We start from the raw sequence: 24967 nt of genomic DNA, 5'->3' as shown, positions 1-24967 counted from the left end.
CGGTACCCATGTTCTAGTAGATTAAGTATTAAATAAGCAAGTGCAAAAAGTATTTGGTAAAAAGTAAAGTACTCAAATACTGAGTTACTGATCATAATAGATTATTTAAAAAATTTGTATTCATGTCATACAGCCAAAAGTAAGTTCTGAGCAAATTCTGGTATTTTAAAGAGTAATATTAAAATATTTATGCAAATAAGAAGTTCTATATCACCCACAGAGGCCAGTGTAGTCAGTGTTTTTTTAATGGGAGGAACTTAAAACAGAATGTAAAAAAAAAAAACAGGGCAATATTTCATTATTTAAGTCAACCAAAGAGTCAGCCTGTGTCTAGAACCGCCTGCTGGCTGCAGGTCTGTGACTGAGGCCTTGGTTAGCATGTTTTCCCTTCATTCTTATAGCTTGATAGGAAGTCAGGTTATTAAATTAATTAAACAGCAAAATAATATTGACCACTGAGCACTGTATAAATATCAACATTTTTCTACACAGAAAGCCCTAACAAACTTTTTTAATGTGGGACAAATAAACAATATTTACTTTTCTACTATTAATCTAGTAAGTTATTTAAATGGTCATGTATATGATTTTGGCTAAAACCAGTACGAAAAACGTATCATCCAAACTCAACATCCTATGCAAATAATCAAACCATAATAGTCTACAAAAAGCACAATAGGGAACTTAATCTATCACAGAAAAATGTACCGTGTCGTCAACGAGACACTGATGTCTGGTTCTTCAGGTTCTGACGGGTCTGCAGTTCCTTTGCTGATCCATTGTCTCACGTTTGTACTTCTGCCAGAGTTTTTGTTTCTAAAGGCCCCCACATACTGTGCACACTTCATGAACCGCACTGTCCGCGGATGGTTGGGTCTTCATACTTGAGCGCATGATTACCTAAAATTCCCTCATGAGAAATTTCTTTATTTTACACAATCCTAATGAGAACCAGCAAGTTTGATGAACTATTTGGGCGCCTAGCTCTGTGTTTTTCCTCCATCTGGGAAGACTCAACTCACCTGTCAGTGCGGGACAGAGAATGGCAATCACATGTCGGTTCAACCAAAGTCAGGAAGTCATTGCTTTATATATACATATATATATATATATATATATGTATAATCATGCCAACGTTTAAGATTTGGCGTGTTTTGTTGACAACTTGACAGCTAAAACAAAAGACTGCTCATAGTGAGTGTTTTTTGGGGTTTTTTGCCATCTTGCGCATGTGACCTCATGTTGTAACGTACCTACATAAAACTTTAAACGACAGCATGGTTTTCTTATGAACCAATGTACACAAATATTACAGTAACAAATTACAGAGAATAAACCTAATCTTGTGTGCAAAGGCTGTCTTGCAGCGGGAATACACAGTATAATGCTGCATTCACAAACAAGCGTTAGCATTGTCTGCTACGAGCTACCAGACAACTAACTGGCTAAACTTCATCTATTAACAAGAATAATGTGCGTAAATATCATTCACGAGCCTTGTAATAGTTAGGAAAGCCACATATAACATTACAGATAAGTTTTTGAGTCAACTCATACCTGAAAGGGGGAATAATTGAACAAACGAGCCACAGACACGTTCGTTCTTCTGCTGCAATGTGAACTGGCTGAGGAAGAAGCTCCATGCTCTTTACTATTGCTCACTAGCTCGCAGCCATACGTCACCTTTCAATTTCAGGTAAGGGAACTATTACAAATAATAAAAAATTGAAACTAGCCTTTTAGGGTGTGCTGCTCCAGGTCCTGTTGGAATTTGCTCTAAGTGGAAAGTGTGTTTAGGAAATATGTTGTCATATCTCCCAGGCTGTTTGCAGATTGTGTGTGTGTTTCAGTGTGCAGCTCTCAGATGTTTCTTTCTTGCAAGCTTCCTGTCAGGCTTGTTGCCCACAGGTGCAGCACATCAGGCTGATTAGATGACTGGCATGAAAGGAGCATCAGAGCCTGGAGAAGGCATCGTTTTGTTCTTTCACAGAGTAATAAACTGGCTCCCTGTCGCTCTGCTTTTCGTTGTTTACTTGTGACTTTTGCTTGCGCCTTCCTCCTCAGGTCAGCTCTACAGCTTTATCGTGTCCGAAATATTAATAATGTGTAAATTGTTAGGAAGTCTTCACGAAAACAACCTGTGCAACTTCAACAACATGAACCAAATGTTAATTAAATAAAATTATAAAAAATAGAAAGTTAAAACAATATAAACTATTGTAAAGGAAGAATAATTCTTAAAAACTTTAGACAAATCGTTTGGCTCGTCTTCTTCCTGAAAACCTGGGTCCTCTCAGCGGGCGGGGCAGCCGCTAGAAAGTGGAACCACCACACTGCGCGTTGACGTCACAGATCACAGAGTTTAATTCTATATGAAGCAACACATGAATCAATTAACAAAGCTGCAGAAATACAGAGATATATTCATTACCTGTAACAGGAAAAAAAATAGAGAAGGAAGAACAAGAAAAGACAAAGACGCGTCTTTGGAGAAAGCTTATGTAAAAAGCAAAATAGGGGTAACTTTCTGAATTATTACTCCTGTGCACGAACTCTTATACTGAAGGTGTGTTTTCCTTTTTAATATATTCAATTAAGGCGTACCTCTGGTTGACCAACTGGAAGCTACCTTGGACACTCAAAAAACTTAGAACTCCCCCTAATTTACGCCAAAGATCAAAGGCCATTTGCTCTCTGGTTCAACAAAAGAGCCATCAGCTGTATCCTGGCCTCCTGGTTTCTACGGTCATTTGGGTAAAGAAAAACATAAGATAAGATTTCACAGATACCTGTGGAATCCGGAGTCTCTCCCGTTATCTCTCCTTACATAAATTCTCAGGACAAACTTTGTTAGAAAAATTATCCTCCTGTTCATTTACTTATGAGTTTATTTTACAAGTTATGTTTTCATATTATTCTTTTCATATTATTACTCTCATATTATTCTTCTTTTTATATTTACTTAACTTCTCTTGTTATGTTTTCATATTATTCTTTTTATATTATTACTCTCATATTCTTCTTCTTTTTATATTTACTTAAACTTCTCTTTCTTTTGTAGTATATTATTAACTTTGTTTAGGATGTTTGCTTGGAAGCTAAAAACGTTAAACATTCATGTGTTATTAGTTCCATATGTAACTGATTAGTTGTGGTCAGTCACATGCCCTTGTAAGGGCATGTCCATAGGAGGGTCCAGAATGTGAAGACGGTTGGTCAATTCTCTGTGTGAAGAAGCCCAACCTCCTTTTTCTATACAATAAAGAGAAATGCAAAGAAAGATCTGGCAGAATTGATTTCAGACAGTGTTTGACAGCGATTCGTCGCGTCTGTTCTCAATTCTCCTATTCTGCAGAAAAGAAATTAAAAGAAACCTAATCTCTGTCTCTGGCTGATTCTTTGCAGGTTATGACAAAATAAACCTATCAAACTTAAATCCAGTAATTTGGTTCAAGGAAAGGTTATCTTCACAAAACCCCATTTAGCATAAATCCTGAGCAATTTTCTAATAGTAGAACAAAACATTTCATTGTAACAATTTCCATTTGCTTCTAATATTGTCACAGATAATACAGTTTTCAAATACATTCATCATTTTGTAGTTTAAAAATGGAATAATACAATCTTCAGTAAAAACATGGTATTAATATTTAGAAATTAAATGTTAGGGGTTTCAATCTTTTATTTTGCATTCATTTTACACCATCCCAAATGCTGGCCTCTGGCAGGTCTCCCCCACTGCCTGCAAGAATGCTAATTTTATGGCTCTGTGCTCTGGCCTCAGCGAGAGGCCCCATTTGAGTGATCTGCATTTTGACCCCTGTTTGTCTGATTCAAAATAAGAGTGTCAAATATACCTTTTTTCCACATGCCGTGAGATTAACTGTATTAAACACTAAGATAATAATTTTCCTCAACACTATTTAGAAATATCATTTATTCATCTACAATTTAATAATTTTAATATTGCTTTCTCAGTTGATGGGTCTTCTCTGAAAATTGGAATAATTTATTAGATATCAATATTTATATTACCATTATTGTGTTGGTGTTGTTTATGAAGGTAATAGAGCACATAACTTTTTATGATTGACTCTTGTGAACCTCCAAGGAGCCCAATTGCAATGAATTGTAAGTTGACTCCACTGCGCCCCCTAGGTTAATCCATCAGCTATATCTCCTCGCCGCATCAACCGATCTGCACCAGATTGTTTGTGCGTCACTAAGAAAAGTTGCCCTAACGCATCGATGCGTATCGCCTGGTGGACGGATGCGGGAACTGCGCGAGAGCATCTGCGGTGGCTGGGGGGCGGCGGTGCCGGAACCCCCGCGGTGGCCAATAGGCCGGAGCGGCGCTGAGCTGCTAGAGCCGCCCGACGCCGCTTGCGGCTTTAATTAGTGTTATATCTTCCTCTTTCCTGAAGACGTCTATCGCAGTGAGTTCTTTGTGGAGATGTTCACTTTAGAGCGATCTGGAATAGCTTTGAAAGCCCACCAACTTCAACAAAGCGGTGCTGTGGACCTTATTTTATGAAAGCATAATTTAGCATAAAAACCTAACATAATGAAATGTCTTTTCATTCTCTCCTGCTGCTCTGGCAGACAGAGCGTGCCCAGAGACTGTCAGGAAGCTGTCAGTCAAACAAATGGAAGACTGTGTGTTGTTTGCATGAGAGAGTAAATAAGATTGTCTGCACAATGCAGCGTGTTCTCCTGCTGCTCCACTGCGGACACATTCAACAAAATCTTGGCCGGCTTGATGTTGCGTTCGACTGCCATGGAAACAACCTGTAGTTGCTCCACTCATGACTGATATTGATGGACTGAGATTGGCTGCTAAATGGGAAATTGAAGAAAGCAAACTGGAGTCTGTTCTCAGTGACCAGCACAAAGGTCACCCGCCTCACTGAATGTGTCTAACTGTGTGAGAAAATGATAACATTTTGAAACATTCATGTTTCAAAAGCAACTCTTAGCCTCAGAACGTATAATAGGAACCTGCAAATACAGACATAGACAGATAGATTCTATATAGATTTAGATTCTAAGTTAGAGATGAGGAATGTAAAACTTTCAGCCCATGTGAATAACAGTGGGGCGGTTTGAAGCCAATCGTCGATTTGTATAAATCTGTGCTCCGTGCTACACAGGACACTAAAATTACAAGCACCACTTTGACCAAAGTTTTTATATCAGGGAACATTTCTGCTAACAAAGTGATCTGAAGTCTGCAAGACGCTCTGAAGGACGGGACTCTCTCTTCTCGCTTTGCTCCAGTTGGGTAAAATTGCTGCTGTGTTTCAGCTGCATCAAACAGGTCGGCGATAAAACTGAGATTTATTTGAACAGTTTAGTTAAAGGCAAAGCTGAGGAAATTCTTTCCCTCACTGACGAGTGCGTAGAGAGGAACTAGACGTGACAGCAGGGAAGGAAAAAGGGTTTCAAAACAAGGGTGAGATTTCAATCTCTTTGGAGTGAAGTCTCTAAAAGAAAATGAGACTTCAAAATAAGAGTTTTAAATGTATACATAATGAGGTGGAGAGCTTAAAACTCTCGAATGTATGTCCTACTTCACTTACCGTACCAAGTCATGCCTAGACATCTCACTTTGTGAGCAAATACTACGGTGTTTTAAAACTGCAACAACACCCCTAACGTTTAAAACTTGAGGGACAACTTAGTCGTGAATGTAGACAACATGTTTTCACATCTCGGACGAGCCTTGTTCAACGGATATCTGTATTTACAATCTCCACCAGCTCTCCTTTAGAGACTACAGCTACCATCTGGAGCCATCCTCTCTGCTCCCAGAAAGAGTTCAGCTGAATACAAATGGAGGAGAGTAAAAGGTCTTGAAAGGTCAGCGATCCTATTAGACGTTCTGAGGTGTACAGATGACGCCATTTGATGCATCCGCAGGCCAGCGGATTGACCAGGAGTTTCACCTGTAAAGATCTGACTGTCAAACACCAACCCCAGAAAATGATCATTTGTTTTTGAAGCCTAGCTCTTCTCACTCTGTGTCCCTATGTCGCATTTCAGTTTCAGGCAACTGTTGAATTCATTTCGGAAACCAAGAAATCGGACAGAGTCGGCCAAATATCAACTGAATGATGCCGTACTGGGCAAACCTCACAGCTTGTGTTTTCCAAGGTCCTCTGCTCCTTTTCATGTCTTCAATATAGTTATATAAAATGCAACATACATTTTTATATACACATTTTTATGTTTTTTGGTATAAAAGACAATTACCCCCGATACTGACGTAATGCAAGTAAACTTTTGAATAAAAAAAACTCAAAACAAAAATCTCCAAAAACAAATGTTCTCGCTGAGTTTTCTGGCAAATGAAAATAGTTTTGGTATTTCAACTTACCTACAAGAGAAAGTTTAGTTTGCTTTAACTTCAGACAGTGAGAAGAAAGAAAAAAAAGTCTTTATGTTGGTTATGCAAATATCTCGTTTCAACTCCAGCAAAATATTGCCAGACTGTGAGTTGCAGATAATTTATCATTTGGATCTTGCATTTTCAAACAGGTCTCTGGAAATGTTGATGGAGGAAATGGAGAACGAGCCCCGCAGGAAACCTGGAGGCACAACAACACAGATCAGCCCTGATGGTGTTCAAAGTAAAGACTGGCTTGTTGTCATGTGTGACCAGAATCTGGCTGGCTCCAGCAGAAAAAATTTACCAAGATGTCCAAGTACATTTTTTTTTCATCCACATGGACCAACTGTTCGTGTCCAGCAAATACAAAGACGTTGGGACGTCTGCAGATATTCTGAGAATGGCATTTTATATAACTATATTAAATTTTTTTTGTTTACTTTTTAATAAGCCTGACTCTCTTTTGTTGTGCTGCTGTTGTAACTTTTTTTCTCTGTAATACACAAACCAACCTTCTTTAACAGCCTTAAAGCAACTTAAAAAGTTAACTTTGAGTCTTGTTTGTGTGTTCATTCCCCATCATTATACCCAAAAGAAAAATCCTGACACCATCTCTTGACAACTCTGTTTATTGTATAAACTGCCAGATTATTCTCACCATTTCTCCTGCAAATTTATCTTAATGGTACCGCGGCAGCGGGCCATTAATCAAATTCAGACAGAAAGGTTCCCGACAACAGCCAGATGTGTACTGTAACGAGTCAGGATGGTATGTTGGGGCGTACTGTGACATGTCCCTGTAGAGTGGAGGAGCTGGTTTCTCTCCGTACATCATTAGGACCCTGTTGGACCCTTTTAGGGTTTGAAATGAATCAGGGTAGATGAGGAAACATGAGGTGAATGAGAGCAGGGCAAAGAGAAGAGAGTGGAAGGAGAAAATGTTTCTTCCCAGAACTTCCCAGAAAGTGTTCCTCCAAACTCTGGCTTAGCGGGTTCACATGTTTTCTCATCTATGGCTCATAGATTTCAGCCACAATCCGTCACAGGGAGTGACAGGAGGGTATTTTCGCAGAACATTTTCTGAGCTGATGTCTGGAAATAAATGTAGGCTTGAAAGTCTTAAAGACAATCCCCAGTCTATTTTCCTCACATTTTCATTTAGTTTCTACTGCAGGTTCCTTTGGCAGAGCTGAACATTGTGCTTGGTCGTCAAATCCTGCGTACTGAAACGTCCTTTAACAGAGCTTCATTAGACACCATTAATCAAAATGATCCTTCAGTGTCCGATCCGGACAGTGTCTTTTTCTGTGTTCTGCATATGGTTATGCAATAGATTTTCCCCAACAAAATCTATTGTTTTCTCCAAGTTCAAAGGTCAATTGTGAGGGAGCCACTTCATAATTGTATTCAAAATATGGGTTTGGGTCTTGAACATCTGTACCAAAAGTGGTGTAAATACATCACATAATTATGCTGATGAAACTGTTTTCAGAAACCTGGGAGCAGTAATCAAAACCAGCTTTTGACTTTGTCCCGATAAAGCAGATTGTTGATTTTGGGAATTAATCATTTACTTCTTTATGATGTAATTGTAGGACACTGATAGACAGACATGTACACAGTGGCTGTTATTTTGACTTCACAGCTCATCTGACTGCACTGGATGGTAGGAAGTCAGCAAAGAAAAAAAAATGTCTGGATGCAATAAATTTAACATTACAAGAAATCCTTCAACCTAACAGATCTCAGGTTGACTTAGCCTAAATTGCTGTGGAAATATGTAAATCCACTCCCACTGCCATCTGAAAATCTGTGTGTAAAGAAACGTTGAGGGCCAGGGATGATCTGGAGGCAGCTCAAACGCCGCCGTCATTCATCTTAATCCTGTTTGTCAGCCGGCTGGCGGAACTGTAATCAACTCGGATGAGTTTCAAAGGATAATTTCCAGCTGCTGACCTCAGACAGCCTGGAGTGGATCTAGCGCTGGAGCTTCTTCGCTGATCAGTGCTGATTGTGCAGTGGCTGCTGCTGAGCCACATTTCTCCACAAATAATTGCCTGTTTGCTGCTTGTAAAACAAATACATTAAAACATTACACTGTAGCTTAGAGATGTCAGAATGCAACCTGTGATCAGAGATGACATGTAAGTTCTGGAATTGATTGATTATAGTACCGTTTTTGCTTTGAATCAATATTTTTTTTAGCTGAAAAAGCTTCATTCACTTTCTGCTGCTGCCATTGCTGAAACTACAGGCAAACTCAAATTCTAAAACGGCGCAAAAGGTTTACGTCATTGTTGACAACTTCTCCTTATGTTTGCTGATTGGCCTGGTTGAAATTCTACCGGAGAGAATCCACTTCAATAGGAGAAATTCCAGATGGACCAGAGAAGGGAGATGAGAATTGAGTAGGAAAGCCGTGGCCATGCTAACCATGTTCAGAATCTAAAGCTGTGAAAACATGCAATTAAATAAACGCAGCAAAATATCAACACAGTCAAAAATTATATAATCAAAAAGGTTATTTAGTAAAACAAGTAGGTAAGTTTAAAACAAGGGGGGTGTGGCGTGTATTTGTTAGTTATTTGGGGTTGACATTGGTTCAGCATCCTGACAGCCTGCGAGAAGAAGCTGCTGCCATGGTAACCGTCATGATGTAGCTGTCGTTCACAGCCGAAGTGTCCTGGAGTTTAAGGATGCAAACTGATTGTGGGACGTTCACTTTTAGCATTTTCAGGCTGAAAGCAGAATTTATGGCTCCATCAATCGAAGCAAGTCAAACAGGTCTATAAAAAGCAATGCAGTCCCACTTCATTCCACTATCACCATGTTCTTATCAATGTGCTTGAGAGGTCCAGGGAATCATCGAGATGTCTTTCACCTTGAGACAGGTCTTCTTTTTGGCCAGCAGTGATTTTCACCTCGGATCTCTCCCAGGGACGCCCAGATCCTCCTTATTGTTGAAGCTTTAACGCTTAACACACAGAGACAGATTTAGAAATAGAGACTGAAACCTTTACAGAGTTGCAGTGCTCTGTATTGTTCTGGGTTTTTGTCACTTCCTTGATGAGTTGGGGATGCTCCCTGGAAGTAATTTGGCTCTGTGTGTTGCAATACTTTGAAATGCGGTCGATGCCAATGACTTTTCTTGTATGTTTTTGAATTTTCATAGATCATGGGAAGGTATTTTGCTTACGAAAATCTTTTTTTTGCTTGTGGGGCAGCTTGTATTTAGGTGGTGTTCTAGAGTATAAGTTATTTAATCAAAATTCAACACATTGGCCTTGGTGTGGCTAGTGAAATTTAGCAATCCTATAGTAGGAAACCCTTTTTTTTGGTGCAACAGCCTAACAGAAGCTAGTTCTCTGCTACTAGTCAATCAAAAATGACAGAAGATTTCTGATGTGATTCAATTCAGAAATACTTGAATTAAATTAAGTATTTAATTTTATTGTTGTGGGAGTCAACAGTTATCTTTCTATCCTTATATTGATGATATGTTTTATATTTGCAGGTGAACCGTGTTATTATATCCATGGATTATGTCATTTTTGTCTAAATGTTGACCAGCAGACCAGAATGAAGCTACACTATAAATATAGATTGAAGTTAAAATTGACAGCTTTTGTAAGTGTGCTGCAGAGAGAGCCGCTTGTATAAGCATGTCTTTCAGAGACGCTTCCGCTGCAAGAGCAGGTCAAGATGAGGAAAACATGACAATATGTGACTCACATTGCCAAGAGAGAATACCCTTCATTCTTTCTTTTGTGACTGGAGAAGAGGAAATGTCAGCCTGAGATTTGTTGTTTGACTAGTTTCTGCAACAACACAGCCAGAATGCACACCTGGAGGCTAAAGGTTTCTGAATCCCGTTCATCTGCTCGCAGGAGTGTTTTTATTTGATCACAAATGCTCGGAATGCGACTGCTCTTCAACAAAACTATTTGCGCTTGATAAATCCTTGACATTAACAGACAGACAGAGTGAGTACTTCTTTTCCCAGGAGAATTGTTTCGGAGCAATTTTGTTTTCTTTTGTAACCATGTTTCAGTCTGGTAGCAATAGACCAAAATTACACTGCTGTCAACCTAAAGTAGAAATTCTTGATTTATGAAGCAAATGTTAACATGTTGGAGTTGAATAGCCTTTATATGGTGAATATCAGATACATATAAGCTAGTTTCTTATGATTTCCCATCAGACTGTACGGAAGCCAAGAGCTGACATTTTTCACTTGTACTTTTTTCCCAATGGTTTTCTCAAGAGAAGTTAATTTTCCACTTTCCACATTTTTCACAATGGTCTTCTCCAAATAACAAGTGTGTGTGTGTGTGTGTGTGTTAAATCTGATTTCATTCTTCAAATGTATGCTTGTGTTTTGTGAACTCGAGAAAACAAATGTTCTTTTCTTCAGATTAACTCATTATTTCAAGAAAATCATTGGGAAGAACAAAAGTATATTTTCCATCCTGCTCATCATCTTCTACTCTGCCATTATTCAGTGTCATGACTTCCTGGATTCTGGACACAAACTGTGTAAACTTTTACCTTCATGTTGGCACTTAAAGGCACTATTTGTAAAAACCAACCAGAGGCAGTTTCTTCCCTCAGAATGTGTTAGTAATGAGGGAACATTCAAACTGAGATTTCTTGTCTTCTTTTGTAATTTCCAAATTAAGGTCCTTTCTATCTCTCACCAAATTTATACGTTTACATGCAATTTTATGAGTGGAACCAAAGTCAAATTCCCTGTTTGTGTTCACAAACTCAGCCAGCTTTCTCTCGATTCTGAAGACAGTTGGGAGAACGAACTTTTCAAATATGACTGCGAAGTCCTGAGCCTATTTCTCCCTGTGGTACCTGCTTGTAAAAATTATAGCATATTATTCGATTAACATAGTGGAACAAGTCATTAGCAGGCTGAGTTGAGCGCTCAGACAGGAGTCTCAATCCCTTTACCATTTGCTAACATAATCTAAACTGATTAGCTCCGCATCCCGCTTCAAAGGCTTCGTGGCTGTGACAACACGGCGGCAGGATGCGTCCTGTCCCAGGCCAGCTTCTCATGTCACCAAAACCATCCATCCTCTTTGATCGATGACTTTCTCCACTCTCAGTCTTAGCTGTCATTTCCCTCGTGTTCGCCCAGCCTTACACCAGCGAGCTGGACTGAAGCCCTAATGGAGATCTGTTGAGGATGAAGAGGTCATCACGTCCAGGTAGAAGACATTCGGCCAATGTCAGTAAGTTCCTAAGTTCAGTTGATGTAGAAGGCATTTTCAGACCCTCTACTTTTAGTAGAACTGAACTTATACAGCGCTTTTCCAGTCATTTTGACCACTCAAAGTGCTTTACACTAGAGTCACATTCACCCATTCACACTCACAAACACACACACATTTATACACCGATACGCAGATCGGTAGGCAATTTGGGGTTACGTGCCTTGCCCAGAGGCACATCAACATGTGGCAGGAGGAAGCTGGAATCGATCGCAAGACTACTACTTTACCATACAGCCACAGTCGCTGTCGCCCTAGTAGACTCTGTTCGATTGGGGACCAAAGTTGCAACATTTGCTCCATATTCAGATGGTGCAGTTTGTTTTCACAATGCAGTGTGTCAAATGAACTATGACCTTTGAAGAACCTGTTTCCTACTTCACCAGTGGTAGTGCTGCACCAAGAATTACTGAAGGAAATGACACAAAAACCTTTGAAGAAGATACGAAGCACAACTTCCTTATTCATGAAATGTAAGCAAAAATGGAATAGCATCAGATTTGACCAGTTGTATGATTTCTCTTTTGTCTTTGGCAAAAGACCACGAGCCATTTCTCTTGGTACTGCTTGACTCTTGCATTTGTTTTGGTTGTGTTTTCCCAGAATGCCGTGCACTATAGTCCATTTCCTGCTTTTGAAGTGGTCTCCCGTCCGCTTGGCATTCACATTTGCATTCGAACCACACCAGACTTCAGCTTAACCAAACCAAGAACAAGGATTATAGGTGGACCACCGTTTGCTTTTTTGGAATTTGATTGCGCGTTCCCAAATGAACCGGACGTTCTAGGCAAACTAAAGTTTTATTAAAAACGGACTAAACAGGGCTGGTATAAATGCAATCCATGTCAATACTGCCTTTGTCATCAGTGTTGCAATATTAGTAAATTCAAGATTTTCTTCTTCTGAGTGGAAGTTCGGAGTAACTTCTTCCTCTTTGTCAGTTTTAAAAATCACACTTATCGACTTGCCCCTGCTAACTGGACATGTTCAGTTGATGTTTGCTACTGCAACTAAACTCTGTCAGAGACATACTGTAGCATCAACAGGTGTGTCTTCAACATAAGAACATCTACTGGTGTGAACCTCATGCTTTTCGCCTCACTCCAAATAAGACAAGTCGCTTCATAACAATGGAACGTGTTTTCCATGGGACTGTAACTCAGATCTACAGTCCTTCCTTATTTCCATTCACAAACAGTCCCACAGAAAACATTCGACTTTTTATCTCTCTCTTTGAAGGATCTTCTAACTGAAAGGATCAATGTATCTGTTGGTGACTGACCAAAAAAAGACACACTGACATCATTCGTGAATAATTTGCACAAAAGCTGTTGGTGATTCTTCTGTTGCTTGGTCATCAGTTTTTGTAAGGACTGGCCGCCCTGGAAGCTACTAGGGTGGCAGCGCTCCAATTATTTAATCTAATGTAATCCCGCGCAGACGCTGAGATGAAGAAGGCATGTTTTCCAATTAAAAATGTGCTGCAAGCTCTTTACACAGATATGACCGTGCACTTTGCTTGTTTCTCCCCAGCTGCCACCAGCTGGGGAGAAACAAGCAGTGATATGGAGATTCCTGGGGGAATGAGAGAGGCTATCAGTTCATAATACTGAAGTTTGCCAAATAATCGTTGTGTGGGATTAAGCAATAAGAAGTGAGGAGCAATAAGGCCCAGCAGCAAGTCAGAGTTTGTAACAATTTTAGAATAATTGCATGGTGGCTCATAAAAACAATAGTGCAATGCGGTGACATTTGAATATTTATGTACTTGGGACTTCTCTTAAAACGCTCATAGCTGCCTACTTTAATGATTCAAACCCAGATGTACATTAGTATGCACCAATACACAGTGGAAACCATCAAAGAACTACTGGATAAGCTATCTATAGTCTTTCCTTATTTCCATTTTTGGGTGTACAGCCAATCAGAGGCCAGGAAAAAAAAAATGGCGCTCCAGGATTGGCTGTTTGACAAATGGCAGCCAATACCGTTTCATCTAGCTTTAGTTTTAGCTGTTTCAGCTTCCTAAGCTGCATTTTGTTTTAAATATTTTAGATGCATTCAATGAAAAAAAAAAAAATCAGAATGACTTGGAGTCATGTTCCACAAAAAAAATAAAATAAATAAATAAATACTGAACTGCAACTAGACGGCATCCACAGCATTTTTATTTTTGCTTTTTAATTCAGTGTAATCAATTTTTACTGTAAAATGTTCAACAGATGTTTATTTGATTCCAACTTTCAGAAATATAAAAACATTTATGCTTAATATTCACCCGTTATTAGGTCGCACTTGATGATTGAAGTCCACCCTGGTTCTTCATTAAATTCAATACAAATCCAACAAATCTATATTTATAAAAACATGATTGAAAAACAAAATACATTTACAAATGAAGCAAAATTCTTCATAACTTACTTTTCTTCATTTGGATTTTATTAGAAATTGAACCCATGTGTATCAGTTTACACAACACCCTGCCATTCTAGGGCTGCAGGTTCTGAATCTTTCTGCATGTCCTCCATAATCCTCCTCCCCCTGTCTCATCATTTTCTCCAAATTCATTGTCAGACTTTGAAATTTCATTTTTGAACTCCTCCCTCGGTGTAATTGCTATAAACTTCACTCTGTTCCCAAAATCGATTTGAAGGCGCTGTCAGCAGAGGAAAAACTCGGGCCATCTCGATCGATTGTGATAAGGAGCCGCCGTTGGAATAGCTATATTTACTGTGCACCGCCACCGGATGGTGGCTGGGAGAGAAAATGAGAAAAAGAAGATTGGTTCCCGTGAGACACTAGGCAAAATGTGCAGGACTCTGAGAGCACGAGTTGGTGTCGGTGAATGGGATTCGAGCTGATCTGTGACACTGTGGTGTGTGATATTCTGGGGTTGGAAAGAACAGGCAGAGGGAATGTGGAGACGAAGTCTTTTTAATGGTGGAACGCAGGAACAGAACAGCTACTACAGTACAGGTTTTCTGACTAACCCCACCTAATAAAGTTGGCCTACTAAGAACTATACCTAGAACAGGTATATCTGTATTTCTGCCACTAGGGCAAACAAACCACTCTATTACATTCCTCCCCTTTTAGATTTCTACTGCAACTAATATGTAGGAAAAAATGCATAATAACAGCAAATAAATTCCCTATGGCCTTCACTAAGAATTTAACAATTTAGGCTCCACTTAATGCTTTATTACCTCAAAAATCAACTAGCAGTAACTAACTCATACTTTATACATTTTCAAAGATTCAGTCTCTTTGGAGGAACTCTGTGCCTCACAGGGTATCTGCGCTCCGCTGATGGGCTTTGGGTTGTTTTAGGGGTTGATACCGAGGGTTCTTCTGTTGTCTGCCCAGGTGATTCAGCAAGCAACGGTGATGCTGTCAGGGTTCCTCTCGGACTTCCTGGAACAACACAGTCTCTGATCTCTTCGGGTTCCTCCACGAGCACTTGGGAAGACATAACTGGAGATTTCTCCACATCTTGTTTCCATGGTAACATGTGGTCGACATGTATGGTGCGCGTTCTCTGTCCGTCTTGTATCCGATAAGTAACGCTTCCCAACTTCTTCAGAACTGTTCCACAGGTCCACTTCACAAACCCTCCTCTGAAATTTCGGACACGAACAGTCTCTCCTTCCGAAAAAACGCGCAAAGATGGAGCTCTGCGATCATGATGTCGCTTTTGCTTGAACTGCCCCTGTTTAATGTGTTGGGCAAGTTCAGGTTTGAGAAGACTGAAACGGGTTCGGATCTGACGTTTCAGGAATAGCTCTGCTGGTGTGCAACCTGTCACGGTGTGCGGTGTACTGCGATACATGATAAGGAAGTTTGCCAATCGATGACTGAGTGGCAATGTGGCCTTCCCATCTGTCTCCAGTACATTTTTCATCAAAGATCGTTTCAGGATTTGTACTGACCTCTCTGCTGCTCCATTTGATGCAGGGTGATATGCAGGAACAGCTGTGTGACGGATCCCGTTTAACTCCAAAAACTGGCGGAATTCTTGTGACACCAGCTGAGGTCCATTGTCTGAAACAAGTTCTTCTGGAAGTCCATATGAAGAGAATAACCTTCTCAAGATTTCAATGGTATTGTGTGACGTGATGGATGTCATCGGGAATACTTCCAACCATTTTGAATGGCTGTCAATGACCACTAAGAAATAGTGTTTGTCCTTTTCAGCGAAGTCAATGTGAATCCGTTGCCACGCTCTTTCAGGCCATTTCCACGGGTGGAGTGGTGCGACTGCTGGCAACTTCTGCACAGCTTGACAGATTTGACAGCTTTGGACCAGTTCTTGGATGTCACCGTCACACCCCGGCCACCACAGGTAACTGCGAGCGAGAGCTTTCATACGACATATGCCTGGATGTTCATGATGCAGGTCTTTCAGCACTTTCTGTCGGTAACTTGGTGGGATGATAACACGTTGTCCCCAAAGAACACATCCTTGTTCTGCTGACAGTTCCTGTCTGCGAATGAAATAAGGTTTAAGTGTTTCATCCTGCACATAATTTGGCCACCCATTCATGGTGTAGCTCCACACTCTGCTGAGAAGTGGATCTTTCATAGTCGCTTTCTCAATGTCTTTTGCTAGTACTGGTAGTTCTTCCACATGAGAGAAGTAGAAGATGCTTCCTTCTTCTGCAGTGTTGTCTGGTGAGTTCCGCGGTAAACGTGACAACGCATCCGCATTTGCATGGTCAGCTGATCTTCTGTACTCAATGTCATAGTTATATGCCATCAGAATAAGAGCCCAGCGTTGCATCCTCAAAGCAGCAAGTGTTGGCACCGCTGACTTTGGTCCCAGTATAGTCAACAATGGCTTGTGATCTGTTACGAGTGTGAATTTCCTTCCGTACAGATATTTGTGGAATTTCTTGACTCCAAAAATGATGGCAAGAGCCTCTTTCTCTATTTGGGCATACTTCCGCTCAGCATCGGTTAGCGTTCTTGATGCAAATGCCACCGGCCTTTCCTCTCCATTTTCCAAGATATGAGAAATGACTGCACCAACCCCATAAGGTGATGCATCACAGGCTAATTTCAATGGCAGGCGTGTGCTATAATGCACTAACACTTTGTTCTGCAGCAGTAGTCTTTTTGCATCTTCAAATGCTTGTGTACATGCTGTTGTCCAAATCCATGTTTCATCTTTTCTCAACAGGTTGTGGAGAGGCTGAAGGATGGTAGATGGATTGTTTAGAAATCGACTGTAGTAATTCAGAAGACCCAAAAAAGACTTCAGTTCAGTGACATTGGTTGGTTCTGGTGCCTTTGTTATGGCTGCAACCTTTTCCTCCATGGGGTGCAGTCCATCTTTGTCGATCCTGTGTCCCAAATATTCCACACTGTTCTGAAGGAAACGACACTTTGCAAGCTTAACTCTCACCCCATGCTTCTCCAGGCGTGTGAGAACTTCTTCCAACCTCTGTAGATGTTCCTTCTCCGATGACGCAGTGATGAGAATATCATCCAGAAAACAGGTCACATGATCCATCCCTTGTAAAATCTGATCCATCACAGACTGAAAAATAGCAGGAGCACTGGAAACGCCATAGCTGAGGCGACTGTACTTGTACAGACCTTTGTGGGTGTTGATAACCAGATACTTCTCTGACTCTTCATCTAACTCCAGCTGCTGGTAGGCATGAGAAAGGTCCAGTTTACTGAATGATGTTCCTCCCTCCAAAGTAGCAAAAAGGTCTTCAGCATTAGGAAGTGGATAATGTTTCTCTTCAATGCACTGATTTATGCTGACCTTGTAGTCACCACAGATCCTAATGGTTTTGTCAGTTTTGGGCACTGTAACAATGGGAGACGCCCACTCACTTTTCTCGACCTTTGAAATCACCTTCACCTTTTCCAATCTGTCCAACTCTTTTTCTACCGCTTCCTTTAGTGCATAAGGAACTGGGCGAGCTTTACAGAAAACCGGTGCAGTGTTTGGCTTAATGCGAATCCTGGCCTTAAATCCTTTGATGCAGCCTTGGTCATCAGAAAACACTGCCTGATGGCGTAGGATCACTTTCTGTAATCCTGGTTTTGCATCTTTTTGCACTAGTACCTTGTGTACTGTGAAAATCTGTTTCCAGTTTAGCTGTAGTTTCTTTAACCAGTTTCGTCCAATCAGGGATGGCCTGTTTCCCTGAACAATGATCAGTGGTAAAGTACTCTTTTGTGTTTCATACTGTACTGGTACAACTATACATCCACGAACAGCAATGCTTTGGCCTGAGTAAGACTTCAACTTTAACCCAACTGGTTTTATAGGGAACTGGGTGAGATGTGACTGGTAATACTTGTCACTTATCACTGATACTGCTGATCCTGTGTCCAGCAACATGGTGGTGTTTTTGTCTCCCAGTAAAACGTCCACTGTGTAACCTTTTTCACTGGAAGCGACAGAGTACACCGAATAAACTCCAAACAGTTCGGCTTCATCATTTCTGTTTGATGCCTCGATGTCCGTTTCCACATACTGTTGTCTGCTTTTTTTATTCCTGCAAGCACGAGCAATGTGTCCTATTTTTGCACAAACATGACATTGTTCATTTCTAAATCTGCAGTCGCGTGCTGAATGTTTTCCACCACATCGATAGCATGGTTGCCTTGTTGCTGTATCTTTTTTAGACCCCATCCAGCTCTTAATTTGATGTTTTTCCTCTTTTGAGTTCTGTCCCTCTTTTGAGTGCTGTCCCTTCCATCCTCTCTTAGAAAAAATTGGAACATTTGTCAGGGCATTGACTTGGTGAGGGTCATGGTGTCCAGAAAACTCCATAGTATTCTTTGAAGCAAGTTCCATGTTCACGGCAATCTCACAAGCACGTGAAAAGGTAAGATCTTTTTCTGCCAGCAGCTTACGCTGTGCAGCATCCGAGCGCAGCCCACTGACAAAACGATCTCTCAGCGCCTCATCCAAGTATTGTCCGAAATTACATGTGGCTGACAACTGCCTCAGGGCAACCACGTAGTCTGATACTGGCTCCCCCTCCTTTTGGTTACGTTTTTGGAATCGAAAACGCTCAGCTATCACCACTGGTGTCGGCTTATAGTGTGCTTGTAATGCTGCAGTGAGCGCTGCATACTGCGTCGTGCTCGGTACTTTCGGCAACACTAGATTCTTTAGCAGCCCATATGTATCTGCTCCGATCACAGAGAGAAAAGTGCAAACAACCTTCTCATCCGGAACATCATTAGCCAACATCCACTGTTCCAAACGCTCCAAATATGACTCAAAATCTTCCTTCGATTCATCATATTCAACCACACGACCCACGTGCATAGCCATATTAGCTTCTCGATGCTAAATCTTGTAGCTTCGGAGAAAAAAAAACATACGGTTGTTTCCCTTACTTCCGCACAAAGTCTGTCGACAGGCTCATCTCTGTCACGCTGTGGAAATCTTTTAAAATCCTCGTCGCCAGTTGTGATATTCTGGGGTTGGAAAGAACAGGCAGAGGGAAACGTGGAGACGAAGTCTTTTTAATGGTGGAACGCAGGAACAGAACAGCTACTACAGTACAGGTTTTCTGACTAACCCCACCTAATAAGTTGGCCTACTAAGAACTATACCTAGAACAGGTATATCTGTATTTCTACCACTAGGGGCAACAAACCACTCTATTACATGGTGGAAACACAAAACTCGCACATTAACGTCTACACCTATCCCACTTTTATTCAGGGTCCAGCAGAACCAAACACAGTGAGTGCATTCATATCCATACGTTAAAATTGTGCTCTTGTTTTAGAGAAGAAAACTAAATCGGCTGCTGCCATCTGGTGGACTCAATGGGGAACATTCCCGAGGCCCCAATAAAAGGCTTGTGTGACAAATTCTGCTTTAAACGCAGTCCTCCAGCTCACATTGGCTGAAGGCCGAACCATAATCATGTTGAGACGAAGGAGTTTATGTGAGGATGCTGAGTGAATTGAATCTGTTTTGTGAGGGCAGTGGGCGGACACGGGAGGCGATTTGAAACGGTCTAATTTAGGAAGCAGCTGCAGGACGAGAGCATACCGCCGTGCTGCCTGGGATTCAATAAGTGGTTTACGATCCAAATTGCGCTCATCGATGGGTGAAGATTGCAGAGGAAACAGATGATATGAATATGACGGAAAGACGCAGGATGTGTGAAAACAGACATAAGAGAGAGAGAGATAGAGAGAGAGAGGTGTGAGCAGATAAATAAATATGGGCTTGATGTGAGTGAAATGAGGCTCTACAATTTCAACATCTCACCAGGGTTACGCTAATTTGAATGTGCAGTGGCTGAATGTGTTGGTAGAGTGGAACAACATGTGATCATACCTGAGAACCAACTGCTTTAAACATGAACACGGCTTTGCATTAGCATTTATAAAAACCTTCATCATTTTTCCTATTGGGTCACATTACAACCAAAAGCTTTAAAGTATTTTGCTGGGATTTTTTTTTCTTTTTTTTTGGACAAATCAAAACATAGATGAAGAGGAAAGAAAATGATACAATTTTCCAAGAGTTTAAAAAAAAAATCCTAATTTTTATTTAAGAATCTTACATCTGCACCTTTTAGTCAACATTTTGTTAAAGCACAGTTCTCTTCCAGCTTTACACCTATTTTTTTTTAAAAAGGGCAAACCACTATTGAATTTTTTTTAGATGCATTTTTATATTTTTAATTTCCTGTGCCTTTTTAGTGAAATTAATTTTTACATTTTGTGTATCTACTGTATGTCAATTCATTTTGTGTCTATTTGTATTTTTTTAGTTTGACCAATATTTTCATACTATACTATATTCATACTATAGTATTATATCACTGCACAGACGCTCTCGACCATTTGTCTTCTTTTCTTTCCAAGGTTCATAAGAAGGTCCATCTTATAGTTACTTATATCTTCGGAAATGAAAACAGCAGGATGTATTTTTTCCCCTCTAATTTGGCGCCCTCTAGTGTATAAACTCATTCAGCGCGTCTCAAACTGAGGTTGGGGGCGGCTCTGTGACGTCACGACGTTAAACCATTGACGCTCTCTCGCCCTCTGCTGCTTCTAGTTGTGGAGTTAGCAAAGCCAGCACTCTTTTTCCGTGCAAACCACAGTGATTTCTTCAGGTATGTTAAAGAAATTATGCGTTTAATTTGTCGGCTTGCTGCTTCACGAGCGTCTCACTGCATTAGCTGCAGGCAGCCATTCATAAAAAGCAGCTCCAGGTATTAGCTAACTGCTAACTTTACTTGCTAATTCCTGCACGCCCCCAACATACCACGCGCAAAACTCTTGTTTAAATTTGGACCGTTTTCTCTCTTTTCTCCTGTTTATGTCTTTGCGTTAAATATATTAATGGGAATAATAAGCGCGTTTAGACTTTGACAGCAGTTTGAGCAATTCGGCTTGAATAAAACGCTCCCTAATTAAACCTCGTCTGGTTTATTGTGCGCTGGAGAGTGACTGGGACGGTGGAAATTATACAAGCGGTGATGTGTGTGACAGATTTTTGCATTGTTTGTTGTTGTAGCATTGCATGTGTTGCCTCACGCTGATTTATTTAGAATTGATGGTTGTGGAGCTGTTGGGATCAACACGTCACTGTGTGATTGGGCTAAATTCGGTCTGTGCTCAGGATGGACAGAGGTTACCAGAACTTTCCTGAGAATTCTCCTGCTTGTGTTACGGACAGGTGGGAGCTGCTCTTCACCAGCATGAACATGGAGATATTTAAAGCTGCATTAGCCCTCATATTAACTTCAGTCACTCTGAAGTTAATAAAAAACTTCAGTCACTCTGAAGTTAATAAGTGACTTGCTATGTCATTTGTTCCAGGAAGTCTTACGGTGACAGCTAGCAAGTCATGTTCATGCTTCATACTGCATTAAATGAAACATGCGATAACTTCTCAAATATTATCATAATAATAATTTAAAACCGTTCTGGACGACACAAAGTAATCTTGGATATCCGCATTAAGACCACTGTTTATGTTCTCTTCTGGGTAACAACATTCATTGCTGAGTCCGTATGAAGCTCCGTCACTTTACACCAATAACTGGGCTCTTGCTCTCCAATGACACATTCTGTCACTTTGTAATTACGTTTTTTTTTTCTGCTGATGAGTCGCATTCTTCCGGATTATTATTCAGAGGAAACTCGGTTATTAATAGGGATGGCCTTATTAGGATTTTTTTTCATTGCCCCAGAATCATTGAACATTAGAAATGTAACTACACTGAGTCCCAGTCAAATGTTTAGTTAAAGGTAATAACATAATTGTATGCGTTTTAAATTGGGGATGCGCCGATATGAAACGTGGGGCCGATATCGATAAATGAAGACATGGAGTGACCTCCCTGTCTGCAGGTCAGCGATGGCTCTCACACAGGTGTCCTCCAACAAGTGTGCCGGCGGCTTGCAGAAGGTGTTCAAACATGACAGGTGAGACAAACAACTGTCCTCACCTTTGGCCGAAAATTCAAATGTGTCTTAAAAAGTTGAGCTTCACAGACGTCTGTTAAATTCCTGCCTGTTTTCTGTCCACAGCATTGAGCTGAAGTGTAAGATGAAGTTTGCCATTTATCTTCCCCCCAAGGCTGAAACGGACAAATGTCCCGTACTCTACTGGCTTTCTGGTGAGTCTCAGGCCAAAATATGGTGAAAGTCTTAAATTCATGTATCTAAACTGAAGGCCTTTTGTATTCAGTTCATTTAAAAAATGCAAGTTGGCCTTTATTACATCAAAGTAGCACCTTTGAAAGGTTCTTTATCTCAGTGGTTTGTACTGTTGGACGTTTACCAATCGTTGGAGTATTTTGCAGATTGTGGAACGTGACGGAAACCCGCCTGAGGTGTGTTTTCTCTCTGCAGGCCTGACGTGCACCGAGCAGAACTTCATCACCAAAGCAGGCAGCCAGCTGGCTGCAGCCGAACACGGCATCATCATCGTGGCGCCGGACACCAGCCCACGTAAGACGACACTCGCCACACACTCAAAAACACACCACAGCGGGTTAGAAAGTGAGTCTGTGGAGCAAAGTGACGGCGTTCCTGCCTTCCTGCCTCAGGTGGCTGTGACATCGAAGGTGAAGATGAGAGCTGGGACTTTGGGACAGGAGCTGGTTTCTATGTCGACGCCACCCAGGATCCCTGGAAAACCAACTATCGCATGTACTCGTACGTCACAGAGGAGGTGCTCCGGATTCCTTCCACCATCTTACCACCAAACACTCACCTCTTCATCTTCCTGTCGTCTAAACCAACATCCGTGCTCCATTTCAGCTCCCGAAGCTCATCAACGCGAACTTCCCCACCTACCCGGACAGGATGTCCATCAGCGGGCACTCCATGGGTGGCCACGGGGCGCTCATCTGCGCCCTGAAGAATCCGGGAAAATACAAGGTAACTTCCTGTTTCTGCTCAGACAGGAAGTTGGATTGCGTTTGCTGTTCGACGTTGATTCCCCCTGACGTTTCCCCTTGCAGGCCGTGTCTGCGTTAGCTCCCATCTGTAACCCCATGCAGTGTCCCTGGGGGCAGAAGGCCTTCACGGGTTACCTGGGAGCCGACCGGTCCACGTGGGAGGTGGGAAACCCTGCGGCCTTCTGCTACAAAATAAGAGCATGTTTCAAAGGAGAATGCACTTCGTCTACAACGCTTCGTTTGTTTTCCAGGAGTATGACGCCACCGTGTTGGCAGCTTCCTACTTCGGCCCTCAGCTTGACATCCTCATCGACCAGGGTCGAGACGATCAGTTTCTGTCCGCCAGCCAGCTGCTGCCTGACAACCTGATCGCCGTGTGCTCAGAGAAGAAAATCCCCGTCGTCTTCAGACTACAGCCGGTCCGTCCCCAAAGCTTCACGACGCTTCAAATTTGCACAGATTTCCAATAACATTTTGATCCAAATCCCAACAGCATAATGCTGCGGGCACCATCAGTGGCTGGGAGGTTGAGATGTCTCAAATGCAACTATTAAGCTAAATTCAGTCATCATTTGCATGGACTTAGCAATTTTCACCCAATCATTGCAACTTGTCGACCAATCACCTTAATGTTCTCTGTGTTTTCTTCTTTTCTGACCAATCACTGCAGCTCTGCTGAATGTTGACTAATCCCCCAAGCCCTCTTCTAATTTAACTTCCTGTTTCACAATGTCTCTTGGAAGCCAAAGCTACGAAATTAAAGCATGTGACGCTTAACGCTAACATTTGCAGATCATGTTAGCTCAATGATCAGCAATCTATGCTAGCATATCAACAAGAATACTAATGCTGTTATACATCCTTTGCTACTTGATGCCAGGAATAAACCCAAATCCTTACTGTTGCTTTCCATGCATTTAAAAGTCGGGTTGGAGACTTTAGAGCAGAGGTCAGGTCATGTCAGAAATAGATATTATCCACATGGATTTCTATTAGCAAGGATTTTCTTCCCTGACTAGTGAAGTGCCCGACTACCAGTCGTCCTGTCACATGACACAAAATGTATGCTTTCCTCTAATCAATGAGCATGTTTGTATAAAATGATTTCTTGCGTCATAAAGTCTTTTATTAATTAATTAATTCTCCTGCAGGGCTACGACCACAGCTACTTCTTCATCTACTCGTTTATAAACGACCACATCAAGCATCACGCCAAGTACCTGAACGCCACGCCGCACTGCACCGCCACGCAAACATCAGTCCAAAGTGACCGGCCGCTCGGACCCGACGCCCAGCTACAGTAATGTCCTGGAACAAACTGAGGAAACGTTTAGACCTGACCGTGTGATGAATTACTCCACTCTGAGTTCATTAGAGCTGAAAGTCTCGGTGAACAAGTGGGAATTCTTTGGAATAAAAACTATCATTACTCTTTTGCCTTTTTTAAGATCTTTTTTTTTGTCTCTTCCAACAGCTTTGAGCTATTAGTAACGACAAAAAACGTACAGCCAAGGGTTCACATTTCACTTTTTTACACATGTGCTACAGTAAAAGAAGAAAAAGAATAGAAATGTTTGAAAATGTTACAAATTAAATCTGCCAGTGGAACTACTATTTATTTTTTACCAATACTAAAGGGGCAGCATTATCTAAAAATCATTTGTTTTTTTTAGCTTTACATGTTTTGTTTTTCCCTAACCAAAAGCACTTCCCCTTTAAGAAATAACTTACTTAAAACAAGCTCCTGTATCTGTGAAAAGTCACACGTTTGTCATGTTTTTTTTCCCCAAGTGTAAGATATTTTCACTAAAAATTTAACAAAAATATTTGGTAGAATTTGTTTTTGCAGTGTAAATTCAAGAATATAAATATTTTGTTTTAGACCCAGA

At 41.1% G+C, this 24967-nt stretch overlaps 1 protein-coding gene across 1 annotated transcript; it reads left to right on the top strand.

The window, feature by feature from the left end:
• The first annotated feature begins 20668 nt into the window (after positions 1 to 20668).
• esd (esterase D/formylglutathione hydrolase) lies at positions 20669 to 24520 on the top strand. Its single transcript, XM_028023499.1, has 9 exons — positions 20669 to 20780; positions 22024 to 22098; positions 22204 to 22292; positions 22528 to 22626; positions 22725 to 22849; positions 22939 to 23058; positions 23142 to 23240; positions 23330 to 23497; positions 24230 to 24520. Exons 2-9 carry the CDS (start codon positions 22031 to 22033, stop codon positions 24380 to 24382), a joined length of 921 nt encoding a protein of 306 aa, XP_027879300.1. The 5' UTR covers positions 20669 to 20780; positions 22024 to 22030; the 3' UTR covers positions 24383 to 24520.
• Positions 24521 to 24967: the final 447 nt, after the last annotated feature.

This window comes from Xiphophorus couchianus, chromosome 7 (assembly GCF_001444195.1).
Source record: "Xiphophorus couchianus chromosome 7, X_couchianus-1.0, whole genome shotgun sequence".
NCBI classification, from domain to species: Eukaryota; Metazoa; Chordata; class Actinopteri; order Cyprinodontiformes; family Poeciliidae; genus Xiphophorus; species Xiphophorus couchianus.
Note: the sequence above shows the minus strand (reverse complement) of the source record. Positions and strands in the feature narration are given on the sequence as shown.

Coding starts and splice junctions, on each gene's coding strand:
- esd (XM_028023499.1), top strand. CDS start 22,031: ATGGCTCTCACACAGGTGTCCTCCAACAAGTGTGCCGGCGGCTTGCAG. Junction 22,627..22,724: donor GGCGCCGGACACCAGCCCAC/GTAAGACGACAC, acceptor TTCCTGCCTCAG/GTGGCTGTGACATCGAAGGT. Junction 23,059..23,141: donor AGAATCCGGGAAAATACAAG/GTAACTTCCTGT, acceptor TTCCCCTTGCAG/GCCGTGTCTGCGTTAGCTCC.